Source organism: Lampetra fluviatilis, unplaced genomic scaffold, assembly GCF_964198595.1.
Source record: "Lampetra fluviatilis unplaced genomic scaffold, kcLamFluv1.1 SCAFFOLD_147, whole genome shotgun sequence".
Taxonomy (NCBI): Eukaryota; Metazoa; Chordata; class Hyperoartia; order Petromyzontiformes; family Petromyzontidae; genus Lampetra; species Lampetra fluviatilis.
In genome coordinates, this window is record NW_027620913.1 from 94,684 (window position 1) to 116,833 (window position 22,150).

The 22,150-nt window shown below is 52.7% G+C and overlaps 1 protein-coding gene across 9 annotated transcripts in view; it reads right to left on the minus strand.

Annotated features, from left to right (window-relative positions):
• The window catches only part of LOC144954532 (very-long-chain enoyl-CoA reductase-like), a 53,085-nt gene extending 35,102 nt beyond the window's left edge, over window positions 1–17,983 (minus strand). For all 9 annotated transcript variants that reach the window (XR_013641256.1, XR_013641259.1, XR_013641261.1 and 6 more), the window contains exon 1: window positions 17,635–17,983. Coding sequence is in view for 2 of the 9 variants with exons in the window: in XM_078885004.1 (XP_078741130.1) it covers window positions 17,635–17,649 (15 nt within the window). In the remaining 7 variants the exon portion in view is untranslated. The remainder of the gene's footprint in view (window positions 1–17,634) is intronic.
• Window positions 17,984–22,150: the final 4,167 nt, after the last annotated feature.

The window sequence follows — 22,150 nt, forward strand, 5'->3', positions numbered from 1 at the left end:
GTTCGCTAGTTAGTGAACTAGTTAGTTCGCTAGTTAGTCAACTAGTTAGTTAGTCAACTAGTTAGTTAGCTAGTTAGTTAGCTAGTTAGTTAGTCAGCTAGTTAGTTAGCTAGTTAGTTAGCTAGTTAGGCAACTAGTTAGTCAGCTAGTTAGTTAGCTAGTTAGTTAGCTAGTTTATCAACTAGTTAGTTAGCTAGTTAGTCAACTAGTTAGTTAGCTAGTTAGTCAACTAGTTAGTTCACTAGTTAGTGAACTAGTTAGTTCACTAATTAGTTAGCTAGTTAGTTTGCTAGTTAGTCAACTAGTTAGTTAGCTAGTTAGGCAACTAGTTAGTCAACTAGTTAGTCAACTAGTTAGTCAACTAATTAGTCAGCTAGTTAGTCAACTAGTTAGTTAGCTAGTTAGTCAACTAGTTAGTCAACTAGTTAGTCAACTAGTTAGTTAGCTAGTTAGTCAACTAGTTAGTTAACTAGTTTATCAACTAGTTAGTCAACTAGTTAGTCAACTAGTTAGTCAGCTAGTTAGTCAACTAGTTAGTTAGCTAGTTAGTTAGCTAGTTAGTCAACTAGTTAGTCAACTAGTTAGTTAGCTAGTTAGTTCGCTAGTTAGTTCACAAGTTAGTTAGCTAGTTAGTCAACTAGTTAGTCAGCTAGTTAGTCAGCTAGTTAGTCAACTAGTTAGTCAACTAGTTAGTCAACTAGTTAGTTAGCTAGTTAGTTAGCTAGTTAGTTAGTCAGCTAGTTAGTTAGCTAGTTAGTTAGCTAGTTAGGCAACTAGTTAGTCAGCTAGTTAGTTAGCTAGTTAGTTAGCTAGTTTATCAACTAGTTAGTTAGATAGTTAGTCAACTAGTTAGTTAGCTAGTTAGTCAACTAGTTAGTTCACTAGTTAGTTCACTAGTTAGTGAACTAGTTAGTTCACTAATTAGTTAGCTAGTTAGTTTGCTAGTTAGTCAACTAGTTAGTTAGCTAGTTAGGCAACTAGTTAGTCAACTAGTTAGTCAACTAGTTAGTCAACTAATTAGTCAGCTAGTTAGTCAACTAGTTAGTTAGCTAGTTAGTCAACTAGTTAGTCAACTAGTTAGTCAACTAGTTAGTTAGCTAGTTAGTCAACTAGTTAGTTAACTAGTTTATCAACTAGTTAGTCAACTAGTTAGTCAACTAGTTAGTCAGCTAGTTAGTCAACTAGTTAGTTAGCTAGTTAGTTAGCTAGTTAGTCAACTAGTTAGTCAACTAGTTAGTTAGCTAGTTAGTTCGCTAGTTAGTTCACTAGTTAGTTAGCTAGTTAGTCAACTAGTTAGTCAGCTAGTTAGTCAGCTAGTTAGTCAACTAGTTAGTCAACTAGTTAGTCAACTAGTTAGTTAGCTAGTTAGTTAGCTAGTTAGTCAACTAGTTAGTCAACTAGTTAGTTAGCTAGTTAGTTCACTAGTTAGTGAACTAGTTAGTTCGCTAGTTAGTGAACTAGTTAGTTCGCTAGTTAGTCAACTAGTTAGTTAGCTAGTTAGTCAACTAGTTAGTTCGCTAGTTAGTCAACTAGTTAGTTAGCTAGTTAGTCAACTAGTTAGTCAGCTAGTTAGTTAGCTAGTTAGTTCGCTAGTTAGTTCACTAGTTAGTGAACTAGTTAGTTCACTAGTTAGTTAGCTAGTTAGTTAGCTAGTTAGTCAACTAGTTAGTCAACTAGTTAGTTCACTAGTTAGTTCGCTAGTTAGTGAACTAGTTAGTTCGCTAGTTAGTCAACTAGTTAGTTAGCTAGTTAGTTCACTAGTTAGTGAACTAGTTAGTTCGCTAGTTAGTGAACTAGTTAGTTCGCTAGTTAGTCAACTAGTTAGTTAGCTAGTTAGTCAACTAGTTAGTTCGCTAGTTAGTCAACTAGTTAGTTAGCTAGTTAGTCAACTAGTTAGTCAGCTAGTTAGTTAGCTAGTTAGTTCGCTAGTTAGTTCACTAGTTAGTGAACTAGTTAGTTCACTAGTTAGTTAGCTAGTTAGTTAGCTAGTTAGTCAACTAGTTAGTCAACTAGTTAGTTCACTAGTTAGTTCGCTAGTTAGTGAACTAGTTAGTTCGCTAGTTAGTGAACTAGTTAGTTAGCTAGTTAGTTCACTAGTTAGTGAACTAGTTAGTTCGCTAGTTAGTGAACTAGTTAGTTCGCTAGTTAGTCAACTAGTTAGTTAGCTAGTTAGTCAACTAGTTAGTCAGCTAGTTAGTGAACTAGTTAGTTCGCTAGTTAGTTCACTAGTTAGTGAACTAGTTAGTTCACTAGTTAGTTAGCTAGTTAGTTAGCTAGTTAGTCAACTAGTTAGTTCACTAGTTAGTTCGCTAGTTAGTGAACTAGTTAGTTCGCTAGTTAGTGAACTAGTTAGTTAGCTAGTTAGTTCACTAGTTAGTGAACTAGTTAGTTCGCTAGTTAGTGAACTAGTTAGTTCGCTAGTTAGTCAACTAGTTAGTTAGCTAGTTAGTCAACTAGTTAGTTCGCTAGTTAGTCAACTAGTTAGTTAGCTAGTTAGTCAACTAGTTAGTCAGCTAGTTAGTTAGCTAGTTAGTTCGCTAGTTAGTTCACTAGTTAGTCAACTAGTTAGTTAGCTAGTTAGTCAACTAGTTAGTCAGCTAGTTAGTCAGCTAGTTAGTTAGCTAGTTAGTCAACTAGTTAGTTCACTAGTTAGTTAGTCAAATAGTTAGTTCACTAGTTAGTTAGTCAACTAGTTAGTTAGCTAGTTAGTCAACTAGTTAGTTAGCTAGTTAGTCAACTAGTTAGTTAGCTAGTTAGTTCGCTAGTTAGTTCACTAGTTAGTTCACTAGTTAGTTCACAAGTTAGTCAACTAGTTAGTTAGCTAGTTAGTCAACTAGTTAGTCAACTAGTTAGTTAGCTAGTTAGTCAACTAGTTAGTTCACTAGTTAGTCAACTAGTTAGTTAACTAGTTAGTCAACTAGTTAGTTAGCTAGTTCGTCAACTAGTTAGTTCACTAGTTAGTCAACTAGTTAGTCAACTAGTTAGTTAGCTAGTTAGTCAACTAGTTAGTTCACTAGTTAGTCAACTAGTTAGTTAACTAGTTAGTCAACTAGTTAGTTAGCTAGTTACTTAACTGGTTAGTCCACTAGTTAGTTAGTTCACTAGCTAGTTAACTAGTTAGTTAGCCAGCTAATTAGCTCACTAGTTAGTTCACTAGTTAGTTAGCCAGCTAGTTCGTTCACTAGTTAATTAGTTAACTAGTTAGTCACCTATTTAGCTCACTAGTTAGTTCACTAGTTAGTTCACTAGTTAGTTCACTAGTTAGTTAGCCAGCTAGTTAGTTCACTAGTTAGTTAGTTCACTAGTTAGTTCACTAGTTAGTTCACTAATTAGTTAGCCAGCTAGTTAGTTCACTAGTTAGTTAGTTCACTAGTTAGTTCACTAGTTAGTTCACTAATTAGTTAGCCAGCTAGTTAGTTCACTAGTTAGTTAGTTGACTAGTTAGTCACCTAGTTAACCTGATAACCGAGTTGACCAGCGAACTATCGCGGCGGTTAATGGCGAGAGCCGAGGCAGACGAGAGGCGGTGAACGGCGAGAGCTGAGAAGTCGGAAGATGAATGAGCGGAGGGGATGTGAACAGGGGAGGTGAGTCGGAGAAAGGAGGGAGAGAGGGGGGAGAGGGGGGGGGGAGAGAGGGGGGGGGAGATGGGGGAGAGAGGGGGAGAGAGGGGGGGAAAAGGGGAGAGAGGGGGGAGAGGGGGGGGGGAGAGGGGGGGAGAGGGGGGGGAGAGAGGGGGGGAGAGATAAGGAGAGGGGGGGGAGAGAGGGGGGGAGAGGGGAGAGAGGGGGGAGAGGGGGGGGGAGAGATGGGGGGGAGGGGGGAGAGGGGGGGGAGAGGGGGGGGAGAGGGGGGGGAGAGGGGGGGGAGAGGGGGGAGAGGGGGGGGGGAGAGATGGGGGGGAGGGGGGAGAGGGGGGGGGAGAGGGGGGGGAGAGGGGGGGAGAGGGGGGAGAGGGGGGGGGAGAGATGGGGGGGAGGGGGGAGAGGGGGGGGAGAGAGGGGGGGAGAGGGGAGAGAGGGGGGAGAGGGGGGGGAGAGGGGGGAGAGATGGGGGGGAGGGGGGAGAGGGGGGGGGAGAGGGGGGGGAGAGGGGGGGGAGAGGGGAGAGAGGGGGGAGAGGGGGGGGAGAGATGGGGGGGAGGGGGGAGAGGGGGGGGAGAGGGGGGAGAGAGGGGGGGAGAGGGGAGAGAGGGGGGGAGAGGGGGGGGAGAGGGGGGAGAGATGGGGGGGAGGGGGGGGAGAGGGGGGGGAGAGGGGGGGGAGAGGGGGGGGGAGAGGGGGGGGAGAGGGGGGGGAGAGGGGGGGAGAGGGGGGGGAGAGGGGGAAGAAGGGAGGGAGAGGGGAGGGAGAGGGGGGAGAGGGGGGGGAGGGGGGAGAGAGGGGGGGGGAGAGGGGGGGGAGAGGGGGGGGGAGAGGGGGGGAGAGGGGGGGAGAGGGGAGGGAGAGGGGGGAGAGGGGGGAGAGGGGGGGAGGGGGGAGAGGGGGGGAGGGGGGAGAGGGGGGGGGAGAGGGGGGGGAGAGGGGGGAGGGAGGAGGGAGAGAGGGGGGAGAGGGGGGGAGAGGGGGGAGAGGGGGGGAGGGGGGAGAGAGGGGGGAGAGAGGGGGGGGGAGATAAGGAGAGAGGAGGGAGAGAGGAGGGAGAGAGGGGGGAGGGGGGGGGAGAGGGGGGGGGGGAGAGGGGGGGGAGAGAGGGGAGAGAGGAGGGAGAGAGGGGGGAGAGGGGGGGAGAGGGGGGGAGAGGGGGGGGAGAGGGGGGAGGGAGGGGGGAGAGGGGAGGGAGAGGGGGGAGAGGGGGGGAGGGGGGAGAGAGGGGGGAGAGAGGGGGGGGGAGATAAGGAGAGAGGAGGGAGAGAGGAGGGAGAGAGGGGGGAGGGGGGGGAGAGGGGGGGGGGGAGAGGGGGGGGAGAGAGGGGAGAGAGGAGGGAGAGAGGGGGGAGAGGGGGGGAGAGGGGGGGAGAGGGGGGGGAGAGGGGGGAGGGAGGGGGGAGAGGGGAGGGAGAGGGGGGAGAGGGGGGGAGGGGGGAGAGAGGGGGGAGAGAGGGGGGGGAGATAAGGAGAGAGGAGGGAGAGAGGAGGGAGAGAGGGGGGAGGGGGGGGGAGAGGGGGGGGGGAGAGGGGGGGAGAGAGGGGAGAGAGGAGGGAGAGAGGGGGGAGAGGGGGGGAGAGGGGGGGGAGAGGGGGGGGAGAGGGGGGAGGGAGGGGGGAGAGGGGGGGAGAGGGGGGAGAGGGGGGGAGGGGGGAGAGTGGGGGGAGAGAGGGGGGGGGGAGTTAAGGAGAGAGGAGGGAGAGAGGAGGGAGAGAGGGGGGGGGGGGGGAGAGGGGGGGGGGAGTGGGGGGGAGAGTGGGGAGAGAGGTGGGAGAGAGGGGGGGTGTGGGGGGGAGAGGGGGGGAGTGGGGGGGGGAGAGGGGGGGAGGGTGGGGGGAGAGGGGGGGGTGAGGGGGGGTGAGGGGGGGGAGGGGGGTGAGAGGGGGGGAGAGAGGGGGGGGGAGATAAGGTGAGAGGAGGGAGTGTGGAGGGAGAGTGGGGGGTGGGGGGGGGAGAGGGGGGGGGGAGAGGGGGGGGAGTGGGGTGAGAGGAGGGAGAGTGGGGGGTGTGGGGGGGAGAGGGGGGGAGTGGGGGGGGAGAGGGGGGAGGGAGGGGGGAGGTGGGAGGGAGAGGGGGGAGTGGGGGGGAGGGGGGAGAGTGGGGGGAGTGAGGGGGGGGGGAGATAGGAGAGAGGAGGGATGAGAGGAGGGAGAGAGGGGGGAGAGGGGGGGAGAGGGGGGGGGAGAGGGGGAGGAGAGGGGGGGGGAGAGGGGGGAGATAAGAAGAGGGGGGGGGAGAAGTAGGGAAAGAGATGACACTACCCCATTGTGTGTGTGTCAGTGTGTGTGTCAGTGTGTGTATGTCAGTGTGTGTGGTTCATGTAGCCCGCATGCCCAGCCACCGCATGCCTAAACAGCTTTTGTTTGGCCGGATCGAGGGGGCTAAACGGGCGCGGCACGGGCTAGAGAAGAGATGGAGTGATGTGGTACAGGAGGACGTGGAGCTGAGTGGACTTGCCGATGACCGGTACCAGCGGTGTCAAGATCGGCCTCAGTGGAGGAGGCTCGTGAAGGACGCTACTGGGCAGTTGGAGGCAGTCGCCCTCCAACAACAACGGAGGGTGGAGGAGCGACGCTCACAACAACGAGCGGAGCGCCGGGTGGCTAAAGCACAGCGAGTTGGTACGGTAGGGGGCACAGGTGGTGCATCAGCCAGTCATCTCGGTCATCTCGGTCAGTCGACCCGTGGCACCTGCTGGGTCTGCCCCGTGACCTCCTGCCAGCGGGCGTTCAACACTTCACGTGGCCTCAAGGTGCACTTGGCCTGGCACAAGCGTCGTGGTGACGTCACCGCTACTTAGTGGCGAATGGCGGTTGTTGTTGTTGTTGTGTCAATTTATTACCACAAAACTACGAATTAAACTCTATCTGTAACAAATAAGCTCGTGCCGGAGGCCCCGGGGGTACAGGCGTCTATGACGTCTCCTGGCCAAACCCCATTTGGCGGAGCCAGGAGATTGAATCTTCACCCTCGGGGCTCCTCCAGAAACAACAAAAAGCCACTTCGTGTGGCCACGTGGAATGTTCGAACGCTCACTGCGGAGGAGAGGCTGCCACTCCTCTGTCGGGAGCTGGACGGTACCGTCTGGATCTCTGTAGGGAAGGAGACTGCCAAACAACAGGGTGTGGCTCTTCTTCTGAACAAAAGAATGAAGGGGGCGTGGGAGCGTGGCGGTGAGGTGTGGGAAGCTGTAAGCCCCAGGCTACTTTGGGCTCGCCTTCCCGTCAACCGGAGGCGAGGAGTGGTGGTCGTGGTTACTTATGCCCCCACCGAAGACGAACATCCGTGGAGGGATGCAGGCAAAGCCGATGAGTCAGATGCCTTCTATGACCTCCTGTCACAGGTGCTGGCTAAAGTGGCCCCTCGGGATAGAGTTATCCTGTTGGGTGACTTCAATGCCCGAGTAGGTCATGATGCTGGCACCTGGTCTGGAGTGATTGGAAGGCATGAGCCAGATCAGCTCAATCACAATGGTAGGAGGCTGCTAGACTTCTGTGCAGCCCATGGGCTTGTAATTACCAACACGCTCTTCCGGCATCGGCGCATCCACACAACATCATGGATGCATGCCGGGTCCAAGCAAGAACATCTGCTGGACTACGTAGTGACGGACCAGCGGATGCGAGCCCATGTCCTTGACACCAGGACCTACCGTGGAGCTGATCTGCCCACTGACCATCGACTAGTCATCTGTAAGATGCGCCTGCCATTCTTCCACTCCGGTGGTGGGTGTACACCCAGGACCCCATTCCATCCTAAAGTGGCTGGTCTCAATTAGCTGATGAAAGTTGCAAGCGAGAATTTAATCATCGCTTGCGGCTGGGGTTGGCATCGTCCCCCATTCCTCCTGATGTCGAGGGGAATGGGTGAGGTTTAGGACTGTGACATCGCTGCCTTATTGACCTGGTCAAGGCATATGATACCATCAGTAGGCCTGGGCTCTGGGTTGTTCTTCGTGCTTTCAGAGTCCCTGACCCACTGCTCACGATCATTAAGGACCTTCATGAGGGTGAGCGGCATCCGGGTAAAACTACGTGGCCGGGAGTGGGAGCCATTCCCTGTTCACCTTGGGGTGCGACAGGGATGTCCTCTGGTTCCCACATTATTTAACATCTATATCGACCACGTAGTCTGTGAAGCCTTCAATGGCTGTACCGGAGGAATTTCCATCTGGTACGGACACAATGGGAGGCTGATCGATGCCTGGGTGCGGTCAAGGGATGGCTCCCTATTGGTCAACGATCTTATGTATGCCGATAATCTGGTAATTGCTGCTCACTCAGAGGAGGAGTTGGAGACGCTGCTGCTGAGACTGGAGCTTGCCACCAAGAGGTGGGGCCTTACCATCAGCCCCACCAAAACGAAGCACCTGCCTGGGTATTTTGTACCATCGGACACTCCACCCCCACAACTCCCAATCGGTGATGGGGCAGTTGTGGAGAGAGTGGAGAGTTTCCCATACCTGGGCAGTGTGCTCATGACTGGCTCCGGTTTGACAGCAGAGGTCTCGCTCCGAATCAGTCGAGCGGCAATATCTTTTCATCGGCTGCGTAACGCTGTGTGGAAACTGCCTGGTCTGTCGCTCCGCACGAAGCTTCAGGTCTTCTCGGCCACGGTCATTCCCTCCCTTCTCTACGCTTGCGAAACATGGACCCCCCTAATGGAACATCTTCGCCGGTTAGAAACATTCAGGCCAGAGGTCGCAAACGGGTTTTGATTCCTTACCCGTACCCGGCCGCACCAGGGTCGCAAGCGGGTACCCGTACCCGGCCGTACCTGTACCATACCCATACCCGGCCAGATACGGGTAGGGTACGGGTATCGGGTACCTGATTGCGACCTCTGGGATGAAGCCATGTTGCAGGCGCGGGTGGGTTGATTCTAGGAACTTGAATTGTGAGAAGAGACACAAGACGTTGGGAAATGAGTGACAAACGGCGACTCACCAGTGACTCACGGCCTACCCGTACCCCGCCACACCAGGGTCGCAAACGGGTACCCGTACCCGGCCGGGTACGGGTAGCCGGGTATCAGGTAGGGTACGGGTATCGGGTACCCGGTTGCGACCTCTGATTCAGGCTGGCCTGCCTACGATCCATCCTCGGTTTAACCAGCAAGCTGGATTGTGTGAGCAGCTCACAAATCCTTGAAAGATCTGGACAAAGTCCCATCGGTGAGCTCCTTCGGCAGGCAAGGCTGCGTTGGCTGGGTCACGTAACCCGCATGCCCAGTCACCGCATGCCTAAACAGCTTTTGTTCGGCCGGATAAAAGAGGCTAAACGGGCGCGGCACGGGCTGGAGAAGAGATGGGTGAGTGGGTGAGTGACAGTGAGTGACTGAGTGTGAGTGAGTGTGAGTGAGTGTGAGTGAGTGCGTGAGTGGGTAAGTGAGTGTGAGTGGGTGAGTGTGTGTGTGTGTGGGTGAGTGAATGGGTGAGTAGGTGAGTGAGTGTGTGGGTGAGTGAGTGAGTGGGTGAATGAGTGAATGAGTAAGTAAGTGCGTAGGTGGGTGGGTGAGTGGGTGGGTGAATGGGTGAGTGAGTGAGTGGGTGAGTGGGTCAGTGAGTGAGTGGGCGAGTGAGTGGGTGGGTGGGTGAGTGAGTGGGTGGGTGAGTGGGTGAGTGTGAGTGTTTAGGCGCTGCTGCTGCTACTCGCAACTAACAGCACTTGCCCCTACAGTCCGTTGGAGGCTACACGGGGATCTTTGTCTTTGTAAGTGTAGGGATAGAGGTGAGAAAGAGAGATTAGGAGGGTGCGAGATATGAGACTACACAGACCCTGTCAGTGTGTGAGTGTCAGTGTGTGAGTGTGTGTCTGTGTGCGTCTGTGTGTCTGTGTGTGTGTCAGTGTGTGTGTGTCTGTGTGTTTCTGTGTGTGTGTGTCAGTGTGTGAGTGTGTATCTATGTGTGTGTCAGTGTGTGTGTGTGTCAGTGTGTGTGTGTCAGTGTGTGAGTGTGTGTCTGTGTGTGTGTCAGTGTGTGTATGTCAGTTTGTGTGTATCAGTGTGTGAGTGTGTATCTGTGTGTGTGTGTCTGTGTGTGTGTCAGTGTGTGTGTGTCAGTGTGTGTGTGTGTCATGATGTGTGTGTGTGTCACTGTGTGTGTGTGTCTGTGTCAGTGTGTGAGTGTGTGTGTCAGTTTGTGTGAGTGTGTCACTGTGTGTGTGTGTCAGTGTGTGTGTGTGTCAGTGTGTGTGTCAGTGTGTGTGTGTGTCAGTGTGTGTGTGTGTGTCAATGTGTGTGTCAGTGTGTGTGTGTGTGTCACTGTGTGTGTGTCAGTGTCAGGAGACGTCACAGTCGCCTGTCCCCCCGGGCCCTCCGACACAAGCTCATTTGTTACGGATTTATGTTTAATTGGTAGTTTTGTGGAAATAAATTGAGGGTGGTGGGGTTACTAGCCCCTCGCACCCGTCCAGAGTCATGCCCTGAGGGACCCCCGTGCTCTGTCCACTGCTGCCCTGAGGGACCCCCGTGCTCTGTCCACTGCTGCCCTGAGAGAGAGTCACTCTCTCTCCGCTGCTGCCCTGAGGGAGAGCCACTCTCTCTCTACTGCTGCCCTGAGGGAGAGTCACTCTCTCTCTGCTGCTGCCCTGAGGGAGAGTCACTCTCTCTGCTGCTGCCCTGAGGGAGAGCCACTCTCTCTCTCTACTGCTGCCCTGAGGGAGAGTCACTCTCTCTACTGCTGCCCTGAGGGAGAGTCACTCTCTCTAGTGCTGCCCTGAGGGAGAGTCACTCTCTCTCTGCTGCTGCCCTGAGGGAGAGTCACTCTCTCTGCTGCTGCCCTGAGGGAGAGCCACTCTCTCTCTACTGCTGCCCTGAGGGAGAGTCACTCTCTCTGCTGCTGCCCTGAGGGAGAGTCACTCTCTCTACTGCTGCCCTGAGGGAGAGCCACTCACTCTCTACTGCTGCCCTGAGGGAGAGTCACTCTCTCTCTACTGCTGCCCTGAGGGAGAGTCACTCTCTCTACTGCTGCCCTGAGGGAGAGTCACTCTCTCTCTACTGCTGCCCTGAGGGAGAGTCACTCTCTCTCTACTGCTGCCCTGAGGGAGAGCCACTCTCTCTACTGCTGCCCTGAGGGAGAGCCACTCTCTCTCTGCTGCTGCCCTGAGGGAGAGTCACTCTCTCTACTGCTGCCCTGAGGGAGAGTCACTCTCTCTCTACTGCTGCCCTGAGGGAGAGTCACTCTCTCTACTGCTGCCCTGAGGGAGAGTCACTCTCTCTCTACTGCTGCCCTGAGGGAGAGTCACTCTCTCTACTGCTGCCCTGAGGGAGAGCCACTCTCTCTCTACTGCTGCCCTGAGGGAGAGCCACTCTCTCTCTACTGCTGCCCTGAGGGAGAGTCACTCTCTCTCTACTGCTGCCCTGAGGGAGAGCCACTCTCTCTCTACTGCTGCCCTGAGGGAGAGTCACTCTCTCTCTACTGCTGCCCTGAGGGAGAGTCACTCTATCTCTACTGCTGCCCTGAGGGAGAGTCACTCTCTCTACTGCTGCCCTGAGGGAGAGTCACTCTCTCTCTACTGCTGCCCTGAGGGAGAGTCACTCTCTCTCTACTGCTGCCCTGAGGGAGAGTCACTCTCTCTACTGCTGCCCTGAGGGAGAGTCACTCTCTCTCTACTGCTGCCCTGAGGGAGAGTCACTCTCTCTCTACTGCTGCCCTGAGGGAGAGTCACTCTCTCTACTGCTGCCCTGAGGGAGAGTTACTCTCTCTACTGCTGCCCTGAGGGAGAGTCACTCTCTCTCTACTGCTGCCCTGAGGGAGAGTCACTCTCTCTCTACTGCTGCCCTGAGGGAGAGTCACTCTCTCTCCCCACTGCTGCCCTGAGGGAGAGTCACTCTCTCTCTACTGCTGCCCTGAGGGAGAGTCACGCTCTCTCTACTGCTGCCCTCTGGGAGAGTCACTCTCTCTCTACTGCTGCCCTGAGGGAGAGTCACTCTCTCTCTACTGCTGCCCTGAGGGAGAGTCACTCTCTCTACTGCTGCCCTGAGGGAGAGTCACGCTCTCTCTCTACTGCTGCCCTGAGGGAGAGTCACTCTCTCTACTGCTGCCCTGAGGGAGAGTCACTCTCTCTCTACTGCTGCCCTGAGGGAGAGCCACTCTCTCTCTACTGCTGCCCTGAGGGAGAGCCACTCTCTCTCCACTGCTGCCCTGAGGGAGAGTCACTCTCTCTCTACTGCTGCCCTGAGGGAGAGTCACTCTCTCTACTGCTGCCCTGAGGGAGAGTCACTCTCTCTACTGCTGCCCTGAGGGAGAGCCACTCTCTCTCTACTGCTGCCCTGAGGGAGAGCCACTCTCTCTCTACTGCTGCCCTGAGGGAGAGTCACTCTCTCTACTGCTGCCCTGAGGGAGAGCCACTCTCTCGCTACTGCTGCTGCCCTGAGGGAGAGTCACTCTCTCTCTACTGCTGCCCTGAGTGAGAGTCACTATCTCTACTGCTGCCCTGAGGGAGAGTCACTCTCTCTCCACTGCTGCCCTGAGGGAGAGTCACTCTCTCTCCTCTGCTGCCCTGAGGGAGAGTCACTCTCTCTCTACTGCTGCCCTGAGGGAGAGTCACTCTCTCCACTGCTGCCCTGAGGGAGAGTCACTCTCTCTCTACTGCTGCCCTGAGGGAGAGTCACTCTCTCTACTGTTGCCCTGAGGGAGAGCCACTCTCTCTCTACTGCTGCCCTGAGGGAGAGTCACTCTCTCTACTGCTGCCCTGAGGGAGAGTCACTCTCTCTACTGCTGCCCTGAGGGAGAGTCACGCTCTCTCTCTACTGCTGCCCTGAGGGAGAGTCACTCTCTCTACTGCTGCCCTGAGGGAGAGTCACTCTCTCTCTACTGCTGCCCTGAGGGAGAGTCACTCTCTCTACTGCTGCCCTGAGGGAGAGTCACTCTCTCTCTACTGCTGCCCTGAGGGAGAGCCTCTCTCTCTCTGCTGCTGCCCTGAGGGAGAGTCACTCTCTCTCTACTGCTGCCCTGAGGGAGAGTCACTCTCTCTACTGCTGCCCTGAGGGAGAGCCGCGCTCTCTCTACTGCTGCCCTGAGGGAGAGTCACTCTCTCTCTACTGCTGCCCTGAGGGAGAGTCACTCTCTCTCTACTGCTGCCCTGAGGGAGAGCCACTCTCTCTCTGCTGCTGCCCTGAGGGAGAGTCACTCTCTCTACTGCTGCCCTGAGGGAGAGCCACTCTCTCTCTGCTGCTGCCCTGAGGGAGAGTCACTCTCTCTCTACTGCTGCCCTGAGGGAGAGTCACTCTCTCTACTGCTGCCCTGAGGGAGAGTCACTCTCTCTCTACTGCTGCCCTGAGGGAGAGTCACTCTCTCCACTGCTGCCCTGAGGGAGAGTCACTCTCTCCACTGCTGCCCTGAGGGAGAGTCACTCTCTCTACTGCTGCCCTGAGGGAGAGTCACTCTCTCTACTGCTGCCCTGAGGGAGAGTCACTCTCTCTACTGCTGCCCTGAGGGAGAGTCACTCTCTCCACTGCTGCCCTGAGGGAGAGTCACTCTCTCTACTGCTGCCCTGAGGGAGAGTCACTCTCTCTACTGCTGCCCTGAGGGAGAGCCACTCTCTCTACTGCTGCCCTGAGGGAGAGTCACTCTCTCTACTGCTGCCCTGAGGGAGAGCCACTCTCTCTACTGCTGCCCTGAGGGAGAGTCACTCTCTCTCTACTGCTGCCCTGAGGGAGAGTCACTCTCTCTACTGCTGCCCTGAGGGAAAGTCACTCTCTCTCTACTGCTGCCCTGAGGGAGAGCCACTCTCTCTACTGCTGCCCTGAGGGAGAGCCACTCTCTCTACTGCTGCCCTGAGGGAGAGTCACTCTCTCTCTACTGCTGCCCTGAGGGAGAGTCACTCTCTCTCTACTGCTGCCCTGAGGGAGAGTCACTCTCTCTCTACTGCTGCCCTGAGGGAGAGCCGCGCTCTGTCCACCAGTCTGTTGGGAGGTGCTACAGGATGTGGTTGTTCAAGTTCAAGTTCATGTATTAGGTACAGAGCCCTGTGAGCCATTCGACTCTTGAATCGGGTGCAACCGCAACAAACAAAAAACAAAAACACGAAAACATCTTAAAGTGACTACATGTGACTGAGTGCAAACAGAAAATCCAAGACAAGACGGCAAAATATTGCAGAAAAAAACACCGTTACACACCAACGCCGTGTGCAAAAATCCCAGTGGGATGCAAGTCAAACAACAACAACAACAACAACCACAAGACAACTTAGATTAAGTTGTTGGGAGGCGCTGCCGGCTATAGTAATAGCTGCTCATTCAGAGGAGGAGTTGGAGACACTTGTGCTCTGGGTTGATCTTCGTGCTTTCGGAGTCCCTGACCCTCTGCTCACGATCATTAAGGACCTTCATGATGGTGAGCGGGCCCGGGTAGAACTACGTGGCCGGGAGTCGGAGCCTTTCCCTGTGTAGGGGTGTCACGGAGGGGCTGTATACAATGGGATCGGATGGGAAAAAAACACAGTGGGCGTGGCCATGTCGGTGCACGGGCAGGTGCTCCCAGCGACGTCCGCATCGGGCAGCCTGGGGGGCTGACTCGGAGCTGGGGTTCCCCGGGGCCCCACCCCTCAGCGGGGGGGGTTTGGTATAAAAGGGGATGAGCCGGAGGGCTCGGGGAGAGATGTTAAGCTAAACCAGTGAAGACCGAAGATCGTCCAGATAGGGCCCTGGACTCCCCTGGGTCGCCGCCCTTATCAGGGCCACGCAGGACCGAGCCAGCGGAGTGGTCCCGAGAACCAGAGCCAGTGCTCTGGGACTCCGGGTACCGTGAGCCCGACTTACCAGTGTCGGGCCAGATAGCCTCCCCTAGCCCGTTAGTGGAGGACTAGGAGGTAGGTCAGGCATAGCTAGCAAGTGTATCCCCAGCTAGCCGGGTGAGGGGGCCGATACCCCCTCCAGTGTTGTATGACCGTGATTGTGCCAACTGACACGGAATAAATACGTGTGCCTCCAACCCCGGCGTCCAAGAGTCCTCAACGATATAACACCTGTACACCTTGGGGTGCGACAGGGATGTCCTCTGGCTCCCACATTATTTAACATCTATTTCGACTGCGTAGTTCGTGAAGCCTTCAATAGCTGTACCGGGGGAATTTCCATCTGGTACAGATATAATGGGAGGCTGATCGACGCCCGGGTGCGATCAAGGGATGGCTCCCTATTGGTCAACCACGTTATGTATGCCGATGATTTGGTAATAGCTGCTCATTCAGAGGAGGAGTTGGAGACGCTGCTGCTGAGACTGGAGCGTGCCACTAAGAGGTGGGGCCTTACCATCAGCCCCACCAAAACTAAGCACCTGCCTGGGTATTTTGTACCATCGGGCACTCCACCCCCACAACTCCCAATCGGTGATGGGGCAGTTGTGGAGAGAGTGGAGAGTTTCCCATACCTGGGCAGTGTGCTCATGACAGGCTCCAGTTTATCAGCAGAGGTCTCACTCCAAATCAGTCGAGCGGCAATATCTTTTCATCGGTTGCGTAACGCTGTGTGGAAGCTACCTGGTCTGTCGCTCCGCACGAAGCTTCAGGTCTTCTCGGCCACGGTCATTCCCTCCCTTCTCTACGCTTGCGAAACGTGGACCCCCCTAGTGGAGCATCTTCGCCGGTTGGAAACATTTAGGCTGGCCTGCATACGATCCATCCTGGGTTTAACCAGCAGGCTGGATTGTGTGAGGAGCTCACAAGTCCTTGAAAGATCTGGGCAAAGTCCCATCAGTGAGCTCCTCCGGCAGGCAAGGCTGCGTTGGCTGGGTCATGTAGCCCGCATGCCCAGCCACCGCATGCCTAAACAGCTTTTGTTCGGCCGGATCGAGGGGGCTAAACGGGCGCGCACGGGCTAGAGAAGAGATGGAGTGATGTGGTACATGAGAACGTGGAGCTGAGTGGACTTGCCGATGACTGGTACCAGCGGTGTCAAGATCGGCCTCAGTGGAGGAGGCTCGTGAAGGACGCTACTGGGCAGTTGGAGGCAGTCGCCCTCCATCAACAACGGAGGGCGGAGGAGCGACGCTCACAACAACGAGCGGAGCGCCGGGTGGCTAAAGCACAGCAAGTTGGCACAGTAGGGGGCACAGGTGGTGCATCAGCCAGTCATCTCAATCATCTCGGTCATCTCGGTCAGTCGACCCGTGGCACCTGGGTCTGCCCCGTGACCTCCGTGACCTCCTGCCAGCGGGCGTTCGACACTTCACGTGGCCTCAGGGTGCACATGGCCTGGCACAAGCGTCGTGGTGACGTCACCGCCACTTAGTGGCGAATGGCGGTTGTTGTTGTTGTGTCACTGTGTGTCACTGTGTGTGTGTGTCACTGTGTGTGTGTGTCACTGTGTGTGTGTGTGTCAGTGTGTGTGTGTCATGATGTGTGAGTTTCACTGTGAGTGTGTCAGTGTGTGTGTCTGTGTGTCAGTGTGTGTGTCACTGTGTGTCAGTGTGAGTGTGTCACTGTGTGTCAGTGTGAGTGTGTCACTGTGTGTCAGTCAGTGTCTGTGTGTCAGTGTGTGTGTGTCAGTGTGTGTGTGTGTCAGTGTGTGTGTGTCAGTGTGTCAGTGTGTGTGTGTCAGTGTGTGTGCGTCTGTGTGTGTGTGTCACTGTGTGTGTCACTGTGTGTGTGTCACTGTGTGTGTGTCACTGTGTGTGTGTCACTGTGTGTGTAACTGTGTGTGTGTCACTGTGTGTGTGTCACTGTGTGTGTCACTGTGTCTTTGTATCTTTGTGTGTCACTGTGTGTGTCACTGTGTGTGTCACTGTGTGTGTGTCACTGTGTGTGTGTGTCACAGTGTGTGTGTCACAGTGTGTGTGTCACAGTGTGTGTGTCACTGTGTGTGTGTGTCACAGTGTGTGTGTGTCACAGTGTGTGTGTCACAGTGTGTGTGTGTCACTGTGTGTGTTTGTCACTGTGTGTGTGTGTCACTGTGTGTGTGTGTCACTGTGTGTGTGTCACTGTGTGTGTGTGTCACTGTGTGTCACTGTGTGTGTGTGTCACTGTGTGTGTGTCACTGTGTGTGTGTGTGTCACTGTGTGTGTGTGTCACTGTGTGTGTCACTGTGTGTGTCACTGTGTGTGTCACTGTGTGTGTGTGTGTGTCGTGTACCGTTCCGGCCTTCATAGGTGCTCGCTAACAGCACTTGCCCCTACAGTCTGTTAAGGCTATACGGGGGATCTTTGTGTCACTGTGTGTGTGTGTGTCACTGTGTGTGTGTGTCACTGTGTGTGTCACAGTGTGTGTGTCACTGTGTGTCACTGTGTGTGTCACAGTGTGTGTGTCACTGTGTGTGTGTCACTGTGTGTGTCTCACACTGTGTGTGTCACTGTGTGTGTGTCACTGTGTGTGTCACTGTGTGTGTCACAGTGTGTGTGTCACTGTGTGTGTCACAGTGTGTGTGTCACTGTGTGTCACTGTGTGTGTCACACTGTGTGTGTCACTGTGTGTGTGTCACTGTGTGTGTCTCACACTGTGTGTGTCACTGTGTGTGTCACTGTGTGTGTGTGTCAGTGTGTGTCACTGTGTGTGACACTGTGTGTGTCACTGTGTGTGTCACTGTGTGTGTGTGTCACTGTGTGTGTCACTGTGTGTGTCACTGTGTGTATCACTGTGTGTGTCACTGTGTGTGTCACTGTGTGTGTGTGTCACTGTGTGTGTCACTGTGTGTATCACTGTGTGTGTGTCACTGTGTGTGTGTCACTGTGTGTGTGTCACTGTGTGTGTCTCACACTGTGTGTGTCACTGTGTGTGTGTGTCACTGTGTGTGTGTGTCACAGTGTGTCACTGTGTGTGTCACAGTGTGTCACTGTGTGTGTCACTGTGTGTATCACTGTGTGTGTCACTGTGTGTGTGTCACTGTGTGTGTCACTGTGTGTGTGTCACTGTGTGTGTGTCACTGTGTGTGTCTCACACTGTGTGTGTCACTGTGTGTGTGTGTCACTGTGTGTGTGTGTGTCACAGTGTGTCACTGTGTGTGTCACAGTGTGTCACTGTGTGTGTCACTGTGTGTATCACTGTGTGTGTCACTGTGTGTGTGTGAATATTCAAGAGTGAATATTTAAATAAATGAACGTCAACTCACCCGCACGCTGCCCATGGTTGACTCGTCACGTCAGCTGCCGATCCACTGCACTCTGTCGAACGTTGCCTGAACGTTGCCTGAACGTCCCCTGAACGTCGCCTGAACGTCGCCTGAACGTCCCCTGAACGTTGCCTGAACGTTGCCTGAACGTCCCCTGAACGTCGCCTGAACGTTGCCTGAACGTCCCCTGAACGTCGCCTGAACGTTGCCTGAACGTCCCCTGAACGTCGCCTGAACGTTGCCTGAACGTCCCCTGAACGTCGCCTGAACGTTGCAAAAGAGACCTTTACCTCACGCCAGCATCGAACCACGCGCGGTGCTGAAACCCAAGAAACGCAGGTGGGGGGGGGGGGGGGGTCAGCCCCGCCCCTCTAGGCCACACCCCTCACTAAGCCACACCCCTTGCCCCTCCCTCTAACACGCCCCCTTTGCCCAGCTCCACCAATCGTCGCCCTCGCCTCGTCTGTCGCCCCGCCCACCCTCTCACAGCTTGGTTAGCTCCGCCCACTTTTCCAACCAATCGCCGCGCGCTCTGACCCGCCTCCAGCCCTCATCCGCACAGCTCGCCCTCTGATTCGCCAATCCATCGGTCACGTGACAGCATCGCGCCACCTTCGTTAAAATGATAAAAAAAAATATTTTTTTTGTTTTTTAAGGGGGGGGGAGGGCGTCCGTCTAATAAAGTGAGGAAACGTTTATACCTCCGAGAGATTAAAACATAAAAAAATGTAACAAAAATTTTCATGTAAAAATATTTTTTATTGATTTTCTGAACTCGCTCCTCCCCCTCTCCCGCTGTGCGCGTTGCGATTGGTCGAGCGCTGTACCACGTGATGCGTCACCTTTTAAAATTAATTTTAAAAAATTACATGTTTATAAGACCAACAAATCATCGTACAATTTGTTTTTTTCTCTCCAGGAAGCGAATTTATCAACAATAATTACATTTATCCACGAATTATTATTTTTTTTAAATTAAATTTAATATTTGAACGCCCTCCCGCTGTGCGCGTTGCGATTGGTCGAGCGTTGTACCACGTGACGCGTCACCTTTATTTTAACTTTGAACTCTCCGCTGTACGCGTTGCGATTGGTCAAGCACTGTACCACGTGACGCGTCACCTTTAAACATTAATTTTAAAAAATGACACGTTTATAAGACCAACAAATCATCGTATAATTTTTTTTTTCTCTCTCCATGGAGCGATTTTATCAACAATAATTACATTTATCCACGAATTATAATTTTTTTAAATAAAATTTAATATTTGAACTCCCTCCCGCTGTGCGCGTTCCGATTGGTCGAGGGGGTGGAGTCTGAGGGGGTGGAGCCTAAAGGGGGTGGAGTATGACGCGGTGGGGGGGGGAGGGGGCGGTCACCGTCTCGACCAATCAGAGGCCTCCGTGCTTTGTGGAGTCTGAGGTGGGTGGAGCTTAAAGTGGGTGGAGTCTGAGTATGACGCGGTGGTGGGGGAGGGGCCGTGACCGTCTCGACCAATCAGAGGGCTCCGTGCTTCGTGGAGTCTGAGGTGGGTGGAGCTTAAAGTGGGTGGAGTCTGAGTATGACGCGGTGGTGGGGGAGGGGCCGTGACCGTCTCGACCAATCAGAGGGCTCCGTGCTTCGTGGAGTCTGAGGTGGGTGGAGCCTAAAGTGGGTGGAGTCTGAGTATGACGCGGTGGTGGGGGAGGGGCGGTGACCGTCTCGACCAATCAGAGGGCTCCGTGCTTCGTGGAGTCTGAGGTGGGTGGAGCCTAAAGGGGGTGGAGCCTAAAGTGGGTGGAGTCTGAGTATGACGCGGTGAGGGGGAGGGGCGATGACCGTCTCGACCAATCAGAGGGCTCCATTGCTTCGTTTAAATCGGCCGGTGGCAGTTTAACCGCCTTAGCCGCTGCAAAGAAAACTTTCGCGCCGATCGTGAAACAACAAGCGACAAGGTTTCTTTTCTTCATTTTTCCTCCTCATTTTACGTCGCAATTGACGTGTAGAGCTCGACAAAGAAACAAACAACAACTTGGAAAAATGTTTCGTAAATGTTTTTTCTCCATTGCAATAACATCGCGTCGAATTTCGTAGACCGCATAAGCCGCGCGGGTTAGTGTCGGCGGCGGCGATTGGCCGCGCGGCGGTTGCAAGGCGGCGCCCCATTGGTCGGTTCGCCTATGCGCGCTACGGAATGTAACGCGCGCGAGCAGGCGTTAAAAAAAATTGTTAAGCGTTTTGTAGCAAATATTGATTTTCAAAGTTCATCATTTGGCTGTCGGGTTTACTACTTTAATGTACCACTTTATATATGTACACTGGTATATATAGAATACAATATATAGTACGTACTAATAGATATACTACTATTTATACTACACTATACACTACACTACTATACACTACGATACACTATAGGCTACACTACCTATACGCTACACTATTATACACTACTACACACTACACTACTACACACTACTACACACTACTACACACTACACTACTACACACTACACTACTATACACTACTACACACTACACTACTATACACTACTATACACTATACACTACTACACTATACACTACTACACTATACACTGTACACTACTACACTATACACTGTACACTACTACACTATACACTGTACACTACTACACTATACACTACTACACTATACACTACTACACTATACACTACTACACTATACACTACTACACTATACACTACTACACTATACACTACTACACTATACACTACTACACTATACACTACTACACTATACACTACTACACTATACACTGTACACTACTACACTATACACTACACTATACACTACACTATACACTACACTACTACACTATACACTACTACACTATACACTACTACACTATACACTACACTATACACTACTACACTATACACTACTACACTACACACTACTACACTATACACTACTACACTATACACTACTACACTATACACTACTACACTATACACTACTACACTATACACTACTACACTACACACTACTACACTATACACTACTACACTCTACACTACTACACTATACACTACTACACTATACACTACTACACTATACACTACTACACTATACACTACTACACTATACACTACTACACTATACACTACTACACTATACACTACTACACTATACACTACTACACTATACACTACTACACTATACACTACTACACTATACACTACTACACTATACACTACTACACTATACACTACTACACTATACACTACACTACACTACTACACTATACACTACTACACTACTACACTATACGCTATACACTACTACACTATACACTACTACACTATACACTACTACACTATACACTACTACACTATACACTACTACACTATACACTAGTACACTCTACACTAGTACACTATACACTAGTACACTACTACACTAGTACACTACTACACTGTACACTACTATACACTATACACTACACTATACACTACCACTACTATACACTATACACTACTACACTATACACTACCACTACTATATACACTACTATACACTACACTACTATACACTACACTATACACTACTACACTACCATATATTAAGTATCATTCTGCCCCTCTCTGTCTCTCTCGTTTTGAATGTTAGAAAGCGAGTCGGAGAAAGAGAGAGAGAGAGAGACCGGACGAGACAGAGAGAAGGAGTTGGTGGTGGTGAGGAGTTGTTGGTGGTGAGGAGGAGTTGGTGGTGGTGAGGAGTTGTTGGTGGTGAGGAGTTGTTGGTGGTGAGGAGTTGTTGGTGGTGAGGAGTTGGTGGTGGTGAGGAGTTGGTGGTGGTGAGGAGTTGGTGGTGAGGAGTTGGTGGTGAGGAGTTGGTGGTGAGGAGGAGTTGGTGGTGGTGAGGAGTTGGTGGTGAGGAGTTGGTGGTGAGGAGGAGTTGGTGGTGAGGAGGAGTTGGTGGTGAGGAGTTGGTGGTGAGGAGGAGTTGGTGGTGAGGAGGAGTTGGTGGTGGTGAGGAGTTGGTGGTGGTGAGGAGTTGGTGGTGGTGAGGAGTTGTTGGTGGTGAGGAGTTGTTGGTGGTGAGGAGTTGTTGGTGGTGAGGAGTTGTTGGTGGTGAGGAGTTGTTGGTGGTGAGGAGTTGTTGGTGGTGAGGAGTTGTTGGTGGTGAGGAGTTGTTGGTGGTGAGGAGTTGTTGGTGGTGAGGAGTTGTTGGTGGTGAGGAGTTGTTGGTGGTGAGGAGTTGTTGGTGGTGAGGAGTTGTTGGTGGTGAGGAGTTGTTGGTGGTGAGGAGTTGTTGGTGGTGAGGAGTTGTTGGTGGTGAGGAGTTGGTGGTGGTGAGGAGTTGGTGGTGGTGAGGAGTTGGTGGTGGTGAGGAGTTGTTGGTGGTGAGGAGTTGGTGGTGGTGAGGAGTTGTTGGTGGTGGTGAGGAGTTGTTGGTGGTGAGGAGTTGGTGGTGGTGAGGAGTTGTTGGTGGTGAGGAGTTGTTGGTGGTGAGGAGTTGGTGGTGGTGAGGAGTTGGTGGTGGTGAGGAGT